We start from the raw sequence: 17,232 nt of genomic DNA on the forward strand, positions 1-17,232 counted from the left end.
TTTATGGATGTGGTGAGAGAGGACATGGAGGTGACAGGTGTAACAGAGCAAGATGACGAGGACAGGAGGATATGGAAAAAGATGATCCGCTGTAGCGACCCCTAACGGGAGCAGCCGAAAGAAGATGAAGACATACAGCTGCAAAGCTCCATTTTCAGCAGCCATTCCTTCAGTGTTCCAGTAGTTAAGTCCCTAAACTCATCCTTAATTAATCAGGTTTAAATGCTAATTGGTTATTAGAGAAACCTTTGTCATTTGGGCTGCTCAAACCTGTCATTTTGCTCACAAAAACAAGTCAATTGTCTTTTCTTGGGTTGTCCAGTACTGACTTTGCTGATGTTTGGGTTCACAAATGGCCAAAATGAAACGGCTTTCTCAAACACACCCGTCTATTGTCATTTAAGAAGATTAAGGTTACGCCATGTGTCAGACTGCTAAGAATCTGAAAGCACCATACAAAGGTGTGCAATAGTGTCTGAGAGAAGTGGGCAATCTCGATCTGACCAGGATAGTAAAAGAAGTGGAAGAGCCAGATGAACAACTGCACAAGAGAATTAAAAACATCAGAGTTCCTCACTTGGCTCTACACATCAAACAAAGCGTCTTCAGCATTCAGTGTGAACACATTTTCTGATTTGGTCAGGGCACCCAGAGCTGTAAATCTCCACACAGCAGGCCGTCCACAAAGACACCAAGAGAACTCTGGGAACTATGAAAGATTCATAAGCTACAGTGGCTGGCATTGGGGGGACTGTGCAGACACCAACTGTACCCTGACCCAGCCTGCCTGTAGCATGCAAAGAGTTATATCTCAGGATCTAGGAAGGAGAAAGTGGCCATTGTGACCAAGACACACTTCTCACTTCTGTACTTCCAGGTTCCTTAACCTCAGTAAAAAACGAGAATAACGCTTGACGTATTCTAACCTCCATCGATGCCAATGCTGTCTATTATCAGGCACACTCCAAGCGGACGCCTCAGCAGTTTGTAAATTCCTGGATTCTGAAACACATGAAAAAGCCCATCGTTAAGAGCAATGGAGTTTCCTGCAGAGTTCACAATAGAAGAGCATTCATGCAGAAAAGCCCCCCGGTACAACACACCGTGGGTGACAGTGTCATCTCTACAGGGACATGAATGAGGGGAGTTTTTGTCATTTGGCATACAGCAACCAAATGATATAAAGCAATGGGAGTCTTCACAGCATGACGCGTCCTTCATTAACCTGAGGTCCACCTTATTGAGATGTGACAAAAAAAATCAGACAACAAACAGAAAACTTCAAAAATCAAACTTCACGTTACCTGAGAATGTGGAAATCCAGACTCCTCTACGGACATTTTTATGTTCTCATTGTCTGAAATAAATACATCAAAGTAAGTATATGAAGGAATTTCAGTCCTGACCACTGCTCCCAAGCACGTTTCAGCTCAGCAGGCTCCTATCAATTATGGAGAATCCACTGGAGCCACTGAACAGGATCATCTCCAGACAGAGGAGCAGCTTCAGCGACAGACTGCTGTCACCGTCCTGCTCCACTGACAGACTGAGGAGATCGTTCCTCCATCACACTATGTGACTCTTCAATTCCACCCGGGGGGGTAAACATTAACATTATACAAAGTTATTGTCTGTTTTTACCTGCACTTTTATTACTCTTTAATTTAATATTGTTTTTTTTGTATTAGTATGCTGCTGCTGGAGTAAGTGAATTTCTCCTTGGGATTAATAAAGTATCTATCTATCTATCTATCATATAGTGCCTTTCATTTCTATCTATCAATCATATAGTGCCTTTCATTTCTATCTATCAATCATATAGCACCTTTCATTTCTATCTATCTATCTATCTATTATATAGTGCCTTTCATTTCTATCTATCTATCTATCTATCTATCTATCTATCTATCTATCTATCTATCTATCTATCTATCATATAGCGCCTTTCATTTCTATCTATCTATCTATCTATCTATTATATAGTGCCTTTCATTTCTATCTATCTATCTATCTATCATATAGCGCCTTTCATTTCTATCTATCTATCTATCTTCTTCCAAGATGTGGTCTCAAGAAAACACAAAAAGTGTAAACCAAAAGTGTTATCTCAGATAAAGCTAAATCATTCTGAAAAGGCCAGAAAGAACTGAATATTAGCCTGCCAGGCATGTCAGTGTGGAGATGGATGATGTTAACTGTGTGTCTCAAATCTGAGGGTGTCTTAAATTGGAAGCAATACGATACTAAAGATATATTTTACTAAATCATCATAATGAAAATAATGTACATTTGATAAAGTCAAAAAAATCAACCACAAATGCCCACTGCATTCAAATACATTGGGCATCGGCCTTGTGTTACACCTTGGACTTTACCAGCCAGTAATCTGACATTTTCACTGTGGCACAGCAAGCTGCATATAATTACCACTTCAGATGATATCTGGGTGTATCTGGCTGAACCTGCGGCATCGCTCATCTTTACAAGACACAACACAGACAGACAGACCTCAACTGATAATGAAGCATGCAAATACATCGGCTTCCCTGTGCTGCTTCAGCCACAGTCTCTGTCAAAGCCAGACAGGTGTCATGGAGGTTCAGCCACTTATGAAGCACAATAGATAGATACAGTCATATGAAAAAGTTTGGGACCCCCTCTCAGCCTGCATAATAACTGACTCTCCTTTCAACACTAATGATATCAGTGGTATGTCTTTCATTTCCTAGGAGTACTGCGGTGTTTTCCGAACAAAGATTTTTAGTGACGCAGTATTTAGTTGTATGAAATTAAATCAAATGTGAAAAACTGGCCGTGCACAAATGTGGGTCCCCTTGTCATTGTGCTGATTTGAATGCCTGTCACTGCTCAATGCTGATTGCTTGGTTGGTTGATGAGCTCGTTAAGCCTTGAACTTCATAGACAGGTGTGTCCCATCAGGAGATATAAAGGTATTTAAGGTGGTCAATTCCAAGTTGTGCTTCCTTCTCTTTGACTCTCCTCTGAAGAGTGACAGCATGGGATCCTCAAAGCAACTCTCCAAAGATCTGAAAACAAAGATTGTTGAGTCTCCTGGTTTAGGGGAAGGCTACAAAAAGCCATCTCAGAGATTTAAACTGTCAGTTTCTGTAACTGTAAGGAATGGAATCAGGAAATGGAAGGCCACAGGCACAGTTGCTGTTAAACCCAGCAGGTCTGGCAGGCCAAGAAAAATACAGGAGCGGCATATGAGCAGGATTGTGAGAATGGTGACAGACAACACACAGATCACCTCCAAACACCTGCAAGAACATCTGGCTGCAGATGGTGTATCTGTACATCGTTCTACAATTCAGCGCATCTGTATGGCAGGGTGATGAGAAAGAAGCCCTTTCTGCACTCACGCCACAAACAGAGTCGCTTGTTGTATGCCAATGCTCATTTAGACAAGCCAGATCCATTTTGGAACAAAGTGCTTTGGACTGATGAGACAAAAATGGAGTTATTTGGTCAAAACAAAAAGCGCTTTGCATGGCAGAAGAAGAACACCGCATTCCAAGAAAAACACCTGCTACCTACTGTCAAATGTAGTGGAGGTTCCATCATGCTGTGGGGCTGTGTGGCTAATTCAGGGACTGGGGCCCTTGTTAAAGTCGAGGGTCGGATCAATTCAACCCAATATCAACAAATTCTTCAGGATAATGTTCAAGCATCAGTCACAAAGTTGAAGTTACTTATGCAGGGGTTGGATATTCCAACAAGACAATGACCCAAAACACAGTTGGAAATCTACAAAGGCATTCATGCAGAGGGAGAAGTACAATGTTTTGGAATGGATACCACAGTCCCCTGACTTGAATATCATCGAAAATCTAGGGGATGATTTGAAGCAGGCTGTCCATCAAATTAAACTGAACTGGAGAGATTTGGTATGAAGAATGGTGAACAATACCTCCATCCAGAATCAGACACTCATCAAAGGCTATAGGAGGACAGCGTCTAGAGGACAAAAGGAGGCTCAACTAAGTATTGATGTCATATCTCTGTTGGGGTGCCCACATTTATGCACCTGTCTAATTTTGTTATGATGCATATTGCATATTTCTGTTAGTCCAATAAACGTAATGTCGCTGCTGGTAGGGTCCTAGGGTGACCCTATTCATAAGGCTTGTCATACATTAAAAGGAAGTTGCTACTGAGCTACTTTGAAAGCTCAGCCAATGATAAACAAAAATCCAAATAATTAAGAGGGGTTCCCAAACCTTTTCATATGACTGTAGATAGATAGATAGATAGATAGATAGATAGATAGATAGATAGATAGATAGATAGATAGATAGATAGATAGATAGATAGATAGATAGATAGATAGATAGATAGATAGATAGATAGATAGATAATTTCTATCTATCTATCTTTTTTTTTACAGAACCTTAAAAAAATAAATCAATACATGTATTATGATGAACAACAACATCAACCTATGAAACAACAGCCTCCCTCTCAAACACAGACCACACACACCAGGATAACTAAAAAGTAGGACACCGTCTGACTTGTCTCACAGTAGACCGAGCCGTCGCCGTCGCAGTGAGGCCCCCTAAAGGTGTACCGCCATTGGTATGAAGGATTCCAGTAAGATATCCGTTGAATTATTTGTTGGCTGAAAGTCCTCAGTGTTAGTCTGTCATAGCGAGGATGTTCAGCTTTGTTCGTAATGGCCATCTGTTTTGTCTTCATTCTCTCCTCCACCACCACTACCCCCAGCAGGTCCAGAGGGTATCCCATAACAGAGTCCAACTTCTTGATCAGTTTGTTGATGTGGTGGGATTCCCTCTTGAACACACCAGACTTACAGGACATTTCTAGGATGTCACTATCCACATAGAAGGTATACAGTCTGCTCTGCCCTTTCTTCTCTAGTTCTTCTCTAGTTCATTAGCCAATCATTAATGTGGACCCTCTAAGTACTTGTAGCAGTGCATCACCTCCACATTCACTCTCTAAATAGTGACCAGACGTAGAGTGTCTTTGGTGCGGTGAGAGTTATTAACTAGTCCTTTGGCTTTGCTGATGCTAAACTGTAGGCAATTCTTTCTGTGCCAAGAAACAAAACTTTTCCACCTGACTCTTCTCCTCCAACTCATCCCCTTTGTAAAGACACCTCATTAGTGCAGAGTTATCAGAGGATGTCTGCCATTATATTTACTGCACCGTCTGAAATGCACTGGGCAAACACAACAGGAGACGGGCCTGCTCTTTGTGTGCTCCAGTGTTGCTCACACAGTCCTTGAGCCTCGCCAACTGGGATCTGTCCGACGGATAGTCCATCATCAGGACACCACAGGCTCACCCGCCTGCATTACCACTAAGCTTACCCCATAACAGAGATGGCAGGATGGTACTGGAGATACTGGAGAAAACATGATCCTCATATTGTGGCCAGCTTTGTCCAGGTAGAGGTGAGCCTTATGGAGCAGAGAGATAACATCTCATGCAGGGAGCACTTGCCATATTTTAGAATGGTCCATAATCTTGTCCATATTTCTGGTGTAGATCAAAGGATTTTTCCTTGCATAGACATAAAAGTAATTCAGCTCTCTCCTCTGGTCAACACGCTCCAATGAGTTTTGACGTACAATAATAATGAATTGTATGGGAATACTATGAAGGTACTCATCGGTTTCCTTTTTTAGGTGCGCCTGCATTTCGTACTGTGATGGCCATGTCTCTCTGTTTGTCTGTCCGTCTGCATGAAACAACTTGGCTCCCGGTGGGCTGATTTTACTAACATTAGGCACTGCTATTCTTCTAGGAAATCGGTGAGAAAGTTACATGTTTGTTGAAAACAGTTCTCTGTACTCATTTCTGAAATTACAAAATGTCCCATTGAAAAGCACTGGAGAATTAGCAAACTTGTCTGAGAAACATTCCGGTGTGACTTCAGCTACAAATTAGTTTACTGTTTCAGTTTTAAAAAGTTATTTTGAAAATACGCAGGATTACCGACTACCTGCCACTCACCCCATGTCGCAAAAGGTGTACAGCCTGCTCCTACTGGAGATCGCGGGTCACTGCCAGCTCCGTGTGCCTAAAACAAAAAAATGTCAGCGGTTTCAATGTATGCCTGATCATTAGGGTGTTACACAATGGCTCTGAACCCGAATCCTGTCACGGGGCACACCATCCACCGTGTCTTTACAGCACAACTGAAATACTGCAGTCATATAAAAGTGTGGCACAATGGCCGAGGAACTGGACTCTTAATATAAGGATGCCAGCTTGTTATCCACCTCTAGCACACCGTGAACAAGGTAACCAACAGAGCTGTGCTGCAGTTCAAGAGAAATCATTAGTCAGAAAAGTTTGCTAAATGTAACCGAAACGGGCGACTGAGACCAACAGAGCAAGTAAATTCACATTCCGCTATCCTTCCATTTTCTAGACTTACATGATCCAGTAAAGCTCTGAGGCTAGGGATCTAGGGATTAGGGTTCGAATCCCGTAAATGCCAATAGGGACTCTGCTCTGTTGGGCCCTTGAGCGAGGCCCTTAACCTGAAATTGCTGAGCGCTTTGAGTAGTGAGAAAAAGCGCTATATACTGTAAATGCAAAGAATTATTCTTCTTATTAAAGGCTTGCAGAGAGATGGAGCTTAGCTTCAAAACAGAGAACCACACAGCCGATTTAACACTTGCTGAGATCAGGGGAAAAAGACAGAGACCACCCTCTGGAGATTAAGGCTGGCATGACCCCAGCAAAAATACCAACGGGAACACCAGCTCAGTGCAGTCCATAAGGTGGATAAGTTTTCAGAAAATGACTTATACTCCACAGATAATGAGAGACTGATGCATTCTTATATGTGAAAGTGCAGCACTTTAAACGCCGCCTCTTGCTCCCCAAAATGGGGTCTTAAATAGAAAAGCACAAAGAGAAAAGAGATAGGAGGCAGAAAATGAGCTGCAACAGTAAGGTGAAGGAAATACTAAGGAGATCGACACTGGCAACCATCAAGGCAGAGAATATGTGGGCACTGGACTAACTCTTTTACCCATAAGCCCCTGTGCCCAACCGTAATCATCAGCAGCTCATACTTACTTGTGGAATGTAATGGGATTTTTGGTTCGGATATGACACGGCACCACCTGCACGATGGATTTGCTCTGCAATGCAAGCACAAAAATACACGACTGTCCGTTTGAAAAACGTTCCTGAATAGAGATTACGCATCAAGAGCAAAAAAACAAAAACTAACCATTTGATATTTTTAGGCTTTCAAAATTAACACCACATTTACTGATAATGGTGGTCTTAACTATGATAAACAACACCTAAGAAGCATTCAAATTTCACTTGTTAAACAATAGCCGTTAGTAGTCTGTGCTTCAATAGTAGTAATAGCATGGCTGTAAGAGATCTTTTAGGCAGAGGGATGGAGGAAAATACGAGGAAGCAAACACCAGGACTGAAGGACACAAAGGAGGAGAGTGGGAGAAGACGATATGCCGGGGCTCTGAATGAGGATTCAGATAGCAGCAAGTGTCAAAGAAAAGTGATGAAGAACGTCAGAGAACAATCGAAGACGTCTGCAGTGTCACCATGCTGAAGATGAGCAGGCAACTGAAGAAAACTGAACAGATAGATATGCTATTGGTGAGAGGTTTTAGAACACCCTTATATTTCCAGTTTCTATTGAAATGTAAGCTGTCCAAGTACAAGTGGTACAAAGGTAAGCCTTGAATTTGATGAAAATTATTTTAAACTAAAAAATAACGTAATTTGTAGAGTTATACAAAAACGTTTTTTAGATCAGGGAACAAGTAATGGGCTAACAACTTGCAGCTTGTGTGCAGCAGTAGAAGCTCATAAAGCAAGCAATTCCTGTAGGTGTCCTGACTTGTGTTGATTACTTACAAGCCCTCTGTGTGTATAAAAGCAGAGTTGTAACACACTGTGCTGCTTCACATCATTTGGATAGTACTGCACGCAATATTGATATCATAATGGCGAGTAAACAGCTGCAATCAAAAACTTTTAATTGGTAGAGTAGATACAGTGTCTCTAAAAAGTCTTCACCCCCTTGGCCATTTTCATGTTATTGTTATACAACGTTGAATGGCTTTTATGACATTGATCAACAGAAAAACACTCTGTAATTAATGTCAGAGTGAAACCAGATATCTGTAAACTTTATATAGGCACTGTACATACGTTCTTTATTTATTTTAACTTTATTTATACTAAAGGGAGCGGAAGACAACAAAGTCAGGAGGTGTGAGACAAATCAATAATGAAGAAAAACAAAATGCAAGAAAAGCAGTTGCAAGAGCACAATAAAGTGTAAAAGGGTGACCGGGCAGATCCAAGCAACTACAGGCCAGTAAGGTTAACGGGCATCACAGGAAAATTAATGGAAGGAATTATTAAGGAGAAGATTGAGCAACACATGGCAAGGACAGGACAGTCAGCATGGGGTCAGAAGAGGGAGGTCGTGTTTTCCTGACATGCTGGAATTCAATGAGGAGGCAACAAAAGGATACCACCAGAGTGGAGCAGATGATGTTATTGATGTGGACTTTCAGAAAGCATTTGATAAGGTGCCACATGAGAGGGTGGGCATCAAACTAAAAGAAGTGGCAGTTCAGGGTGTAGATGGGTGCAGAATTGGCTCAGACACAGGAAGCAGAGGGTGATGGTGCAAGGAACCTCATCAGGATTGGCCGATGTTAAGAGTGGTGACCAGCAGGGGGCAGTGTGGGGGCCGCTGCTATTTTTAATATCTAGAAATGATTTAGATAGGAATATAAGGAACAAGCTGGTTAAGTTGGCAGATGATACCAAGACAGGTGGATTAGCAGATAATTTGGAATCCATTATATCATCACAGAAGGACTTGGACAGCAGACAGGCTTGGGCAGATTTATGGCAGATGAAATTTAATGTCAGTAAATGTAAAGAATTACACATAGGAAGTAAAAATGTTTGAATGGGCAGTCGGAAAATCGAGAGTCCACCTTATGAGAAGGAGTTAGGGGTCATAGTGGACTCTAAGCTATTGACTTCCAGACAGTGTTCAGAAGCCATTAAGAAGGCTAACAGAATGTCAGGTTATATAGCGCCTTGATGTGTGGAGTACAAGTCACAGGAGGTTCTGCTCAAGCTTTATAACACACTGGTGAGGCCTCATCTGGAGTCCTGGGTGCAGTTTTGGTCTCCATAAAGGACATAACAGCACAAGAGAAGGTCCAGAGAAGAGCAACTAGGCTGATTCAGTGCTACATGGGATTTGTGATGAGGAAAGATTAAAAGAGCTGAGCCTTTACAGTTTAAGGAAAAGAAAATTAAGAGGAGACCTGACTGAAGTGTTTAAAATTATGAAGGGTATTAGTCCAGTGGATCAAGACTGTTATTTTAAAATGAGTTCATCAAGAACACGGGGACACAGCTGGAAACTTGTTAAGGGGAAATTTCACACAAACATTAGGAAGTTTTTCTTTACACAAACGATGATAGACACTTGGAATAAGCGACTATAAGTAGTGTGGTGGACAGTAAGATTTTAGGGACTTTCAAAAGTCGACGATGTTTTTTTGGAAGAAATAAGTGGACAGGACTGGTGAGCTTTGTTGGGCTGAATGGCCTGTTCTCGTCTAGAGTGTTCTAGTGTTCTAATATTCTCATTTGGAAAGTCAGAAGCGAGGAGTTTCCAGGTGAGCTGCAGAACAAGAAAGCTGTGTGTTCAGGACTGTGAAGAAGACAGATAAAGAAAGGTGGGATGGAGCAGGTGTGAAATGATGGACAACTGCGGCCAGGTGTGTCATTACTGATAGTAATAGGATTTAAGGATACCTGGTAGATGTATATGGAGACACCAATTGTGGGGTACCTGGCTAACCTGGATAAACCCAGAGAAGGAGTCCTGTTTAGACGTTTGTTCGCTTTTTCTAGCATTTCTCTCTGTCTAATCATTGACTTGACAGTCTGGATGTTCAGAATTAAATTTTGTAAACTGCATTGCAAAAAAACTATGGACTAAATAAATAAATGTACAGCAACACTACAGGACCAGCACTTAAGGGAAACAAGGCAGGACAAGTTGACACTTTACTCAGACTGAGATTGTACCGTTTTGCTTGTACTTGAGCACTTTCTTTGCCAGATCCATTCGGTGTATCTTTTGTAAGCTGCCTTCGATTAGTTCCAGCTGCTCAGCAGAGACCTTGCCACACTTCTCCAGTTCGATCACCAAATCCAGGAAACTCTGTTGAAACAGAGAACAAGAAGTTGTGAACAGGAGTTTCAGACATGGCGAAAGGAGGATGTGAGTCCTTTGAAATGAATGACAAAGCAGGCCTTTCTTAATGTAGCCTTCACCCCTAGGCAGCCAGTCCATAACTACTACCTGCAGGCTTCAACCTGATAAGGCCCAAAATGGGGAACTGGCTTCAACACTTCAAAATATTTAAAATGTCTTACAAGGTAGAGAAAACCATAAAAGTCTGTCTTGTAAAGACGATCCAAATCTTTACAAATTGTGGCTTTAATAACAAACAGAAATAAAAAAGAAACAAAAAAGTATATGAGGATATGTCTAAAAAACAATCTGAAAGCAAAATACAAAGACATCCATATTACTAACCGAGAATGCTAAACCGGATGATGGACGCAGGCACATCCGGCCATGGGCCGTAGCTGCAAAAAGACGTACTGCGCAGGCGCAAAAAGAGTCCGCGAGAGTCGGCTGAAGAGCCGAGAAAGGCGGACAAAAGAGGGCGAGAGAGGCGGATGAGGGTCCGCGAGAGGCGCAGGCGCAAAAAGACTCCGCGAGAGTCGGAGAAAGGCGGACAAAAGAGGGCGACAAAGGCGGATGAGGGGCCGCGAGTGGCGGACAAGACCACAGAAAAAAGGAGTGAGCACATACAAAAAGGAGAAATGAGGCGCAAAGTCAAACGCAGGAAAAGCACGAAACACATTGCACACGAAACTAGACCCGAAAAAAAAAAAAAAAAAAAAAAAAGAGGCTCGCGCACAACAGCAAGGTACCCCCCCCCCCCTCCAACAGGCACCGGACGGGACACACACCAAGAGGGGGATTCAACAAGCCCATGGAACACAAAAAAAAGAACACAAAACCACCCCACAGACCCTACAAGCGAGGGACGGGACACACACAAAGAGGGGGATTCAACCAAGACACAGGAACACAAAAAGAAAGAAGACGCTCGCGCAACAACAATCCTCAACAATCCCCCCCCCCCCCAAACACATCCATAAGAAGTGACACCCAAAGCCACATATTCTAAAGTGAACATCATCACCTTCACACTAGACAGCATAGGTGTCAGCATTGGTGGATCTCCTTACAATAAAGCACTATTAACCGTTCAACTGCAGAAAAGGAAACATATTAACAGTGACTGCGACCCTCCTTATTACTTATCCATATTTCGGATGCTGAGAAAGAAACAAGTCATGAATACACGGTCACGGGTACAAAACGAAAAGGAAAGGATAACAGGAACAAACACACGAACACGAAAGAAACAACAAAATAGACGGCTATGCGGCATAGGTGGATCTCATTACAATAAGGCACTATTAACCGTTCAACCGCAGAAAAGTCTCCATATTAACAGTGAGTGCAATACTTCTTATTACTTATCCATATTTCTAAAAGAAAAAATGTCTCGACTCCAAAAACGCAAAGCTCAACTAAAGCTTCTAACTAACGATGTACCTAAAAGTAAAAACTTTATGAACTGCGTTAGATCCTACAATAGTTCATTTGCTTTTAGTAAATATCAGGCCACCAAAAGGCAATGGCCCATACTACTTTCCCATATGTGCACAAATACTGCATCGCATTGGAACAGTGCACCCTGAAACAAATCAACAACGCAAATATGCACAAATCTACATCCTGGATCCACATGACGCAAACTATCAATCAAAGTGCTGCATCGCAACAGGCACGGATTCAAAACGAAACACCTCCCGTCTCAGACATACGTTAATGGCAGCGAAGGCTACAACGGGCGTCTCACACAGCACAAACAACACGTCCCAAATACTACATATGCAACAACGCGCCTCTCAAACGGCACAAGCAAAACATACACCTGGAAAATTCATTCGGATTAATGAATGTCATTTGCAATCATTGTCATTCAGTTCACTTCCCTGAAGAAACAACTGGCAATACAAGTTATACATTTACACGTTGTTGTCAAAAGGGTCAAATTAGACTGCCTCCTTTACATTCATATACTGAATATCTACAGAAGATTCTAACTGACGATGTACCTGAAAGTGAAATCTTTAACAACTGCATTAGATCCTACAAATCGGAATCCACTATGAACATTAACGGTGGCACTGTACGTGACATCCGTCTTCAAAAAATGTTGTTTATTGATGAATGTTCAATGGCATGAAGTCACTTACTCAACACCATTCATAAACTTCTACAAACGTTTATGAATAATAATATTCGATTTGGAGGAAAGGTACTTTTATTAGGAGGAGATTTTAGACAGTGATTAGCTATTCTTCCAGATGCCATGCACTCAGCTATTGTTCAGTGCACCTTAAAATACGCAGACAATTGGCATTGCTTTCAAAAGATACAGTTAGTAAAAAAGATACGATGTCCAGAACCAGATCATAACAATTGCTTATTACAACTGAGAGATGGTACACTCACCAATACAGATGGACTTCAGCCACATATTATTACAATTCCTCAAGCCTTTATCTGCGACGACTTAGTTACAGAGACATTTGGAACAGCAATCTCATTAGACCAAATGCCCCTTTTAACACAACGCACTATATTATGTCCAAAAAATATTAATGTGGAAAACATAAATACCCAAGTCATTCCATTACTTCCTGGAGAGACACAACTCTTTCTAAGCTCTGACAAAGTTGACTCTGATCACGATAATGACCATCTTCATTGACCTTACAAGTTCTGACCTGGAATTACCTTTTACACTTAAACGGCGTGTACAAAGAAATTTTCCAATAAACCTTTACACTGTGCCACACACTTTATTGTTTGCTTTCTATTTGCATCATCTACACCGTCACACTATTCTATATCTCATTCATACATCACGCTCTTTGTCATTCCCAACACCAGGGGTTGGCGAGCGAAGCGAGCAGGGGGCGGAGCCCCCTAGTAAGCAAATAAATCACACAAAAATAGAGAATTCAAAGAAAAAGCAACACTCACGAAACAAAACAACTCCTTACTGTGATGATTTAAGGCTAAAAGTGGAAAGGAAACTGTCAATGAACACTGGCTCAAAACCAAACGCTATTATTTAAATGAATGTACTTACTATTGAAACCTCAAGACAGAATCTCAAGACGACTCAATGCAAAGACACTCGACCAAACCTAATGGACACAGCAGCAGACACCGTTCAGGGTCTGTCCCCAGCCAACAAAGAAAGTCCCCTCACCAGCGGATTCCAATGCACTCTGTTGGATTTGGCTGGTTCTTGTGAGTATTGCTGTCCTCTTTGTATTTTTGCTCAGTTTCTCGATTTTTTGGTCCTGTTTCTTTGACTATTCTTTTGGATTTCAGTTTAAAACTTGGTTGCTCGTTTGAACCCTTTGTTGTTCTTTTCCTTTCTACAGTCGTGGCCAAATGTTTTGAAAAGGACCCAAGTGTTGGTTTTCACAAAGTCTGCTGCTTCAGTGTTTTTAGATCTTTGTGTCAGATGTTTCTCTGGTGTGCTGAAGTAGAATTACAAGCAGTTCAGAAGTTTCAAAGGCTTTTATTGACAATGACATGAAGTTTATGCAGAGAATCCATATTTGCAGTGTTGGCCCTTCTTTCTTTTTCAAGACCCCTGCAATTCGCCCTGGCAGGCTGTCAATCAACTTCTGGGCCCAATCCTGACTGATGGCAGTCCATTCTTACATAATCACAATTGGTGGGTTTTTGTCTGTCCACCCGCCTCTTGACCACAACTTCTCAATGGGATTATGAAGGTCTGGGGAGTTTCCTGGTCATGGACCCAAAATGTCAATGTTTTATTCCCCAAGCCTCTTAGTTCTCACTTTGGCCTTATGGCCCGGTGCTCCATCACGTTGGTCACCAAACTGTCCTTGGACGGTTGGGAGAAGTTGTTCTCACAGGATGTTTTGGTCCCATTCTTTATTCATGGCCGTGTTCTTAGGCCAAATTGTGAGTGAGCCCATTGCCTTGGCTGAGAAGCAACCCCACGTGACATGAATGGTCCCAGGATGCTTTACTGTTGGCCTGACACAGGACCGATGGTAGCGCAACTCACCTTCTCTTCTTTTTTCCGGATGCCCGAATCGGAAAGGGGATTCATCAGAGAAAATGACTTTCTCCCAGCAGTCCTCAGCAGTCCAACCCCACAGTATCAGTCTCTCCCTGATATTTTTCTTGACTTCTTTGCTGCCCTTCTTGACACCCAACAGGCCATCCTCCAAAAGTCTTCACCCCACTCACACCTGCCTGCTGCCAATCCTGAGCAAGTTCTGCACTGCTGGGGCCCCCAGCTGAATCAACTTTAGGAGACAGTCCTGGCGCTTGCTGGACTTTCTGGGGTGCCCCGAAGCCATCTTCACAACAGCAGTGGAAATGTTTTTTTTGGGATGAAGTTCATTTTCATGGCAAAGAGGGACTTTACAATTAATTGCGATTCATCTGACTACTCTTCAGAACTTTCTGCAGTAGATTCAAATTGCCATCATAAAAACTGAGGCAGCAAACTTTATGAAAATTAATATTTGTGTCATTCTCAAAACTTTTAGCCATGACTGTATTTAATAAATCCCCTTAATTAAACATTTTTTGTGGTCTTGCTCTACATAAGCCAGGGGTTGACAGTGATCCTCTTCCTTGCTGAGTGTGTTTCGGGACTTTACAAAATGTATTTTTGAACTTTCAGAGAGAAGCACATTTTTGCAAGTCGCTAAAGAGGAAGCTTGGTGCAATACCTTTGGGCAGGCCGGTGGGATTCTGGTGTTACTTCTCTGGGTGTCTGTGAAGGTCTCACATGACTCTGGCCTCTTGTGACATAATAAATCAGTAACGTAGAGCACATAAAACTTTACTGTCAAAGGTGGCCCTAAGCTAAGATGATACCAGTTCTTACTTATCAAATCGATTCCAATATGTACAGAAATGTGCTGACAGTACATACACAGAAGTTCAATATGGTGTCCCACAGGGCTCAGTATTGGGACCTCTGCTGTTTTCACTTTACTGCTTCCACTAGGATGTATCATTAGGAAACATAATGTTAATTTTCACTCGTATGCAGATTGACACCCAGTTACACCTTTCATTTAAATCAGATGAAGTTTCTCCAATGCTGTCTTTAATTAGTTGTGTTAGCGAATTAAAGGAGTGGATGAATGAGAACGACTTGTCTTTAAACAGAGATGTTAATTGTTGGAGGGAGTGACGCTAATTATAACAATATTTTGTCATCATTTAACTCGGTTGGAATCCCAATTAATTTTACTGAATCAGCCCACAATCTAGGAGTTATCTTTGACTCTAGCATGTCATTTAAAGCGCATATTACAAAGTTGTCCAAATCAGGTTTCTTCCATCTTAAAAATGTTAGGAAATTAAGGCGCTTTCTAAATAAACAGGATTCTGAGAAATTAATTCCTGCATTTATCTCTAGTAGGATTGACTACTGCAATGTAGTGTTCACTGGATGTTCAAACTGTTCTTTATACAGCCTCCAGTTAATACAAAATGCGGCTGCAAGAATTATTACAAGAACAAGAAAATACGAACACATAACTCCAGTTCTTAAATCCTTACACTGGCTCCCAGTTAGGTTTAGGGCAGATTTCAAAATCCTCCTTTTAACATATAAAGCATTAAATGGTCGAGGTCCGGTTTACTTGTCTGAACTTATCATGACTTACAAACCTGAGTGCACATTAAGATCTCAAGATGTTGGTCTGCTTAGGATTCCAAGGATTAATAAAATAACAATGGGAGGTCGAGCTTTTAGTTACAGGGCCCCTAAACTGTGGACTGGTCTGCCGGCTACTATAAGAGATGCCCCTTTGGTCTCAGCTTTTAAATCCCGGCTGAAGACTCACTACTTCAGTTTAGCACACCCTGACTAGAGCTGCTGATTAACTGTACAGTCTGTTGTTAGTCATTAGCACTAAAACATCAGTAACATGATAGTTAGAATTGGATACTAACCCTCACTTATTCTGTTTCTCTTCTTGGTACTCAAATGTGGCACTTGGTGTGACAGCCCACCTGCCAAGTTGTTTTGCCTGCCTAAGGTAAAGTCATCTCTGATGGAAGATCGCAGGAATCGTGTGTTAGAGGGGTCCTTTCATTGGATTGGCACTATTTCAGCTGTGGAATGGCCAAATGGGGGAGGCAGCTTGATGAATGAGGTCTCCAGAACTCCAAAAATATCCAAATCTTCTTATGTGATATCATCTACTGTTAAATTCTGCTCTGTACTTCTAAAAATTTTTATTTTTTTTTTACTTCTAAAAATTTTTTTTATTTTATACTGTATTGAGAAATTGTTCTGTGTATTGTATTGTATTGACCCCCTTTTTCTTTTGACACCCACTGCCCACCCAACATACCTGGAAAGGGGTCTCTCTCTGAACTGCCTTTCCCGAGGTTTCTTCCATTTTTCTCTATAAGGTTTTTTTGGGAGTATTTCCTGGTCTTCTTAGAGAGTCAAGGCTGGGGGGCAGTCAAGAGGCAGGGCCTGTTAAAGCCCATTGCGGCACTTCTTGTGTGATTTTGGGCTATACAAAAATAAACTGTATTGTATTGTATTGTACCAGCAGTTCAACTAAACCTCAGCTGGCTGACAGTTCAGAGGGTCAGCGTAGCTGCAGATTTGAAATGAGAGGAGGAGGCAGAAATCCTTTGCAGTCCCAGACTTCAAGGCAAAGGGGAAGGTTTTTAAAAATAATTCCCACATTCACCAAAGACCTGCAGCATTGCATAGATCCACCTTAGTAAATCGAGCGTAGATCGTCTGAGGTGTTCCTCATCGGTGAATTGAGTGTGGTTGAGTTTGGAGTCTCCTGTTAGTGAGTCAAGCGCGTTTGTCAGAGCAGGGATGGGAGTCGAGTGCATTCATCGGAGCGATGACCCACCATGACGCACTTTACAACCCACAGCAACCAACTATCGTTATAAACAATAGTGAACCACGAACCACTGGCGGCCCAGTGGCTGAGAAACATGGCTTATTTCCA

At 41.8% G+C, this 17,232-nt stretch overlaps 1 protein-coding gene across 2 annotated transcripts in view; it reads right to left on the minus strand.

The window, feature by feature from the left end:
• Window positions 1–17,232, minus strand: part of LOC114655295 (CASP8 and FADD-like apoptosis regulator) — a 42,505-nt gene that overhangs the window by 10,746 nt on the left and 14,527 nt on the right. For both annotated transcript variants that reach the window (XR_007935532.1, XM_028806185.2), the window contains exons 4-8: window positions 10,108–10,243; window positions 7,081–7,145; window positions 6,004–6,070; window positions 1,305–1,357; window positions 927–1,002 (exon numbers count right to left, since the gene is read on the minus strand). Coding sequence is in view for 1 of the 2 variants with exons in the window: in XM_028806185.2 (XP_028662018.2) it covers window positions 927–1,002; window positions 1,305–1,357; window positions 6,004–6,070; window positions 7,081–7,145; window positions 10,108–10,243 (397 nt within the window). In the remaining variant the exon portion in view is untranslated. The remainder of the gene's footprint in view (window positions 1–926; window positions 1,003–1,304; window positions 1,358–6,003; window positions 6,071–7,080; window positions 7,146–10,107; window positions 10,244–17,232) is intronic.

Source organism: Erpetoichthys calabaricus, chromosome 8 (assembly GCF_900747795.2).
Source record: "Erpetoichthys calabaricus chromosome 8, fErpCal1.3, whole genome shotgun sequence".
Classification (NCBI taxonomy): domain Eukaryota; kingdom Metazoa; phylum Chordata; class Cladistia; order Polypteriformes; family Polypteridae; genus Erpetoichthys; species Erpetoichthys calabaricus.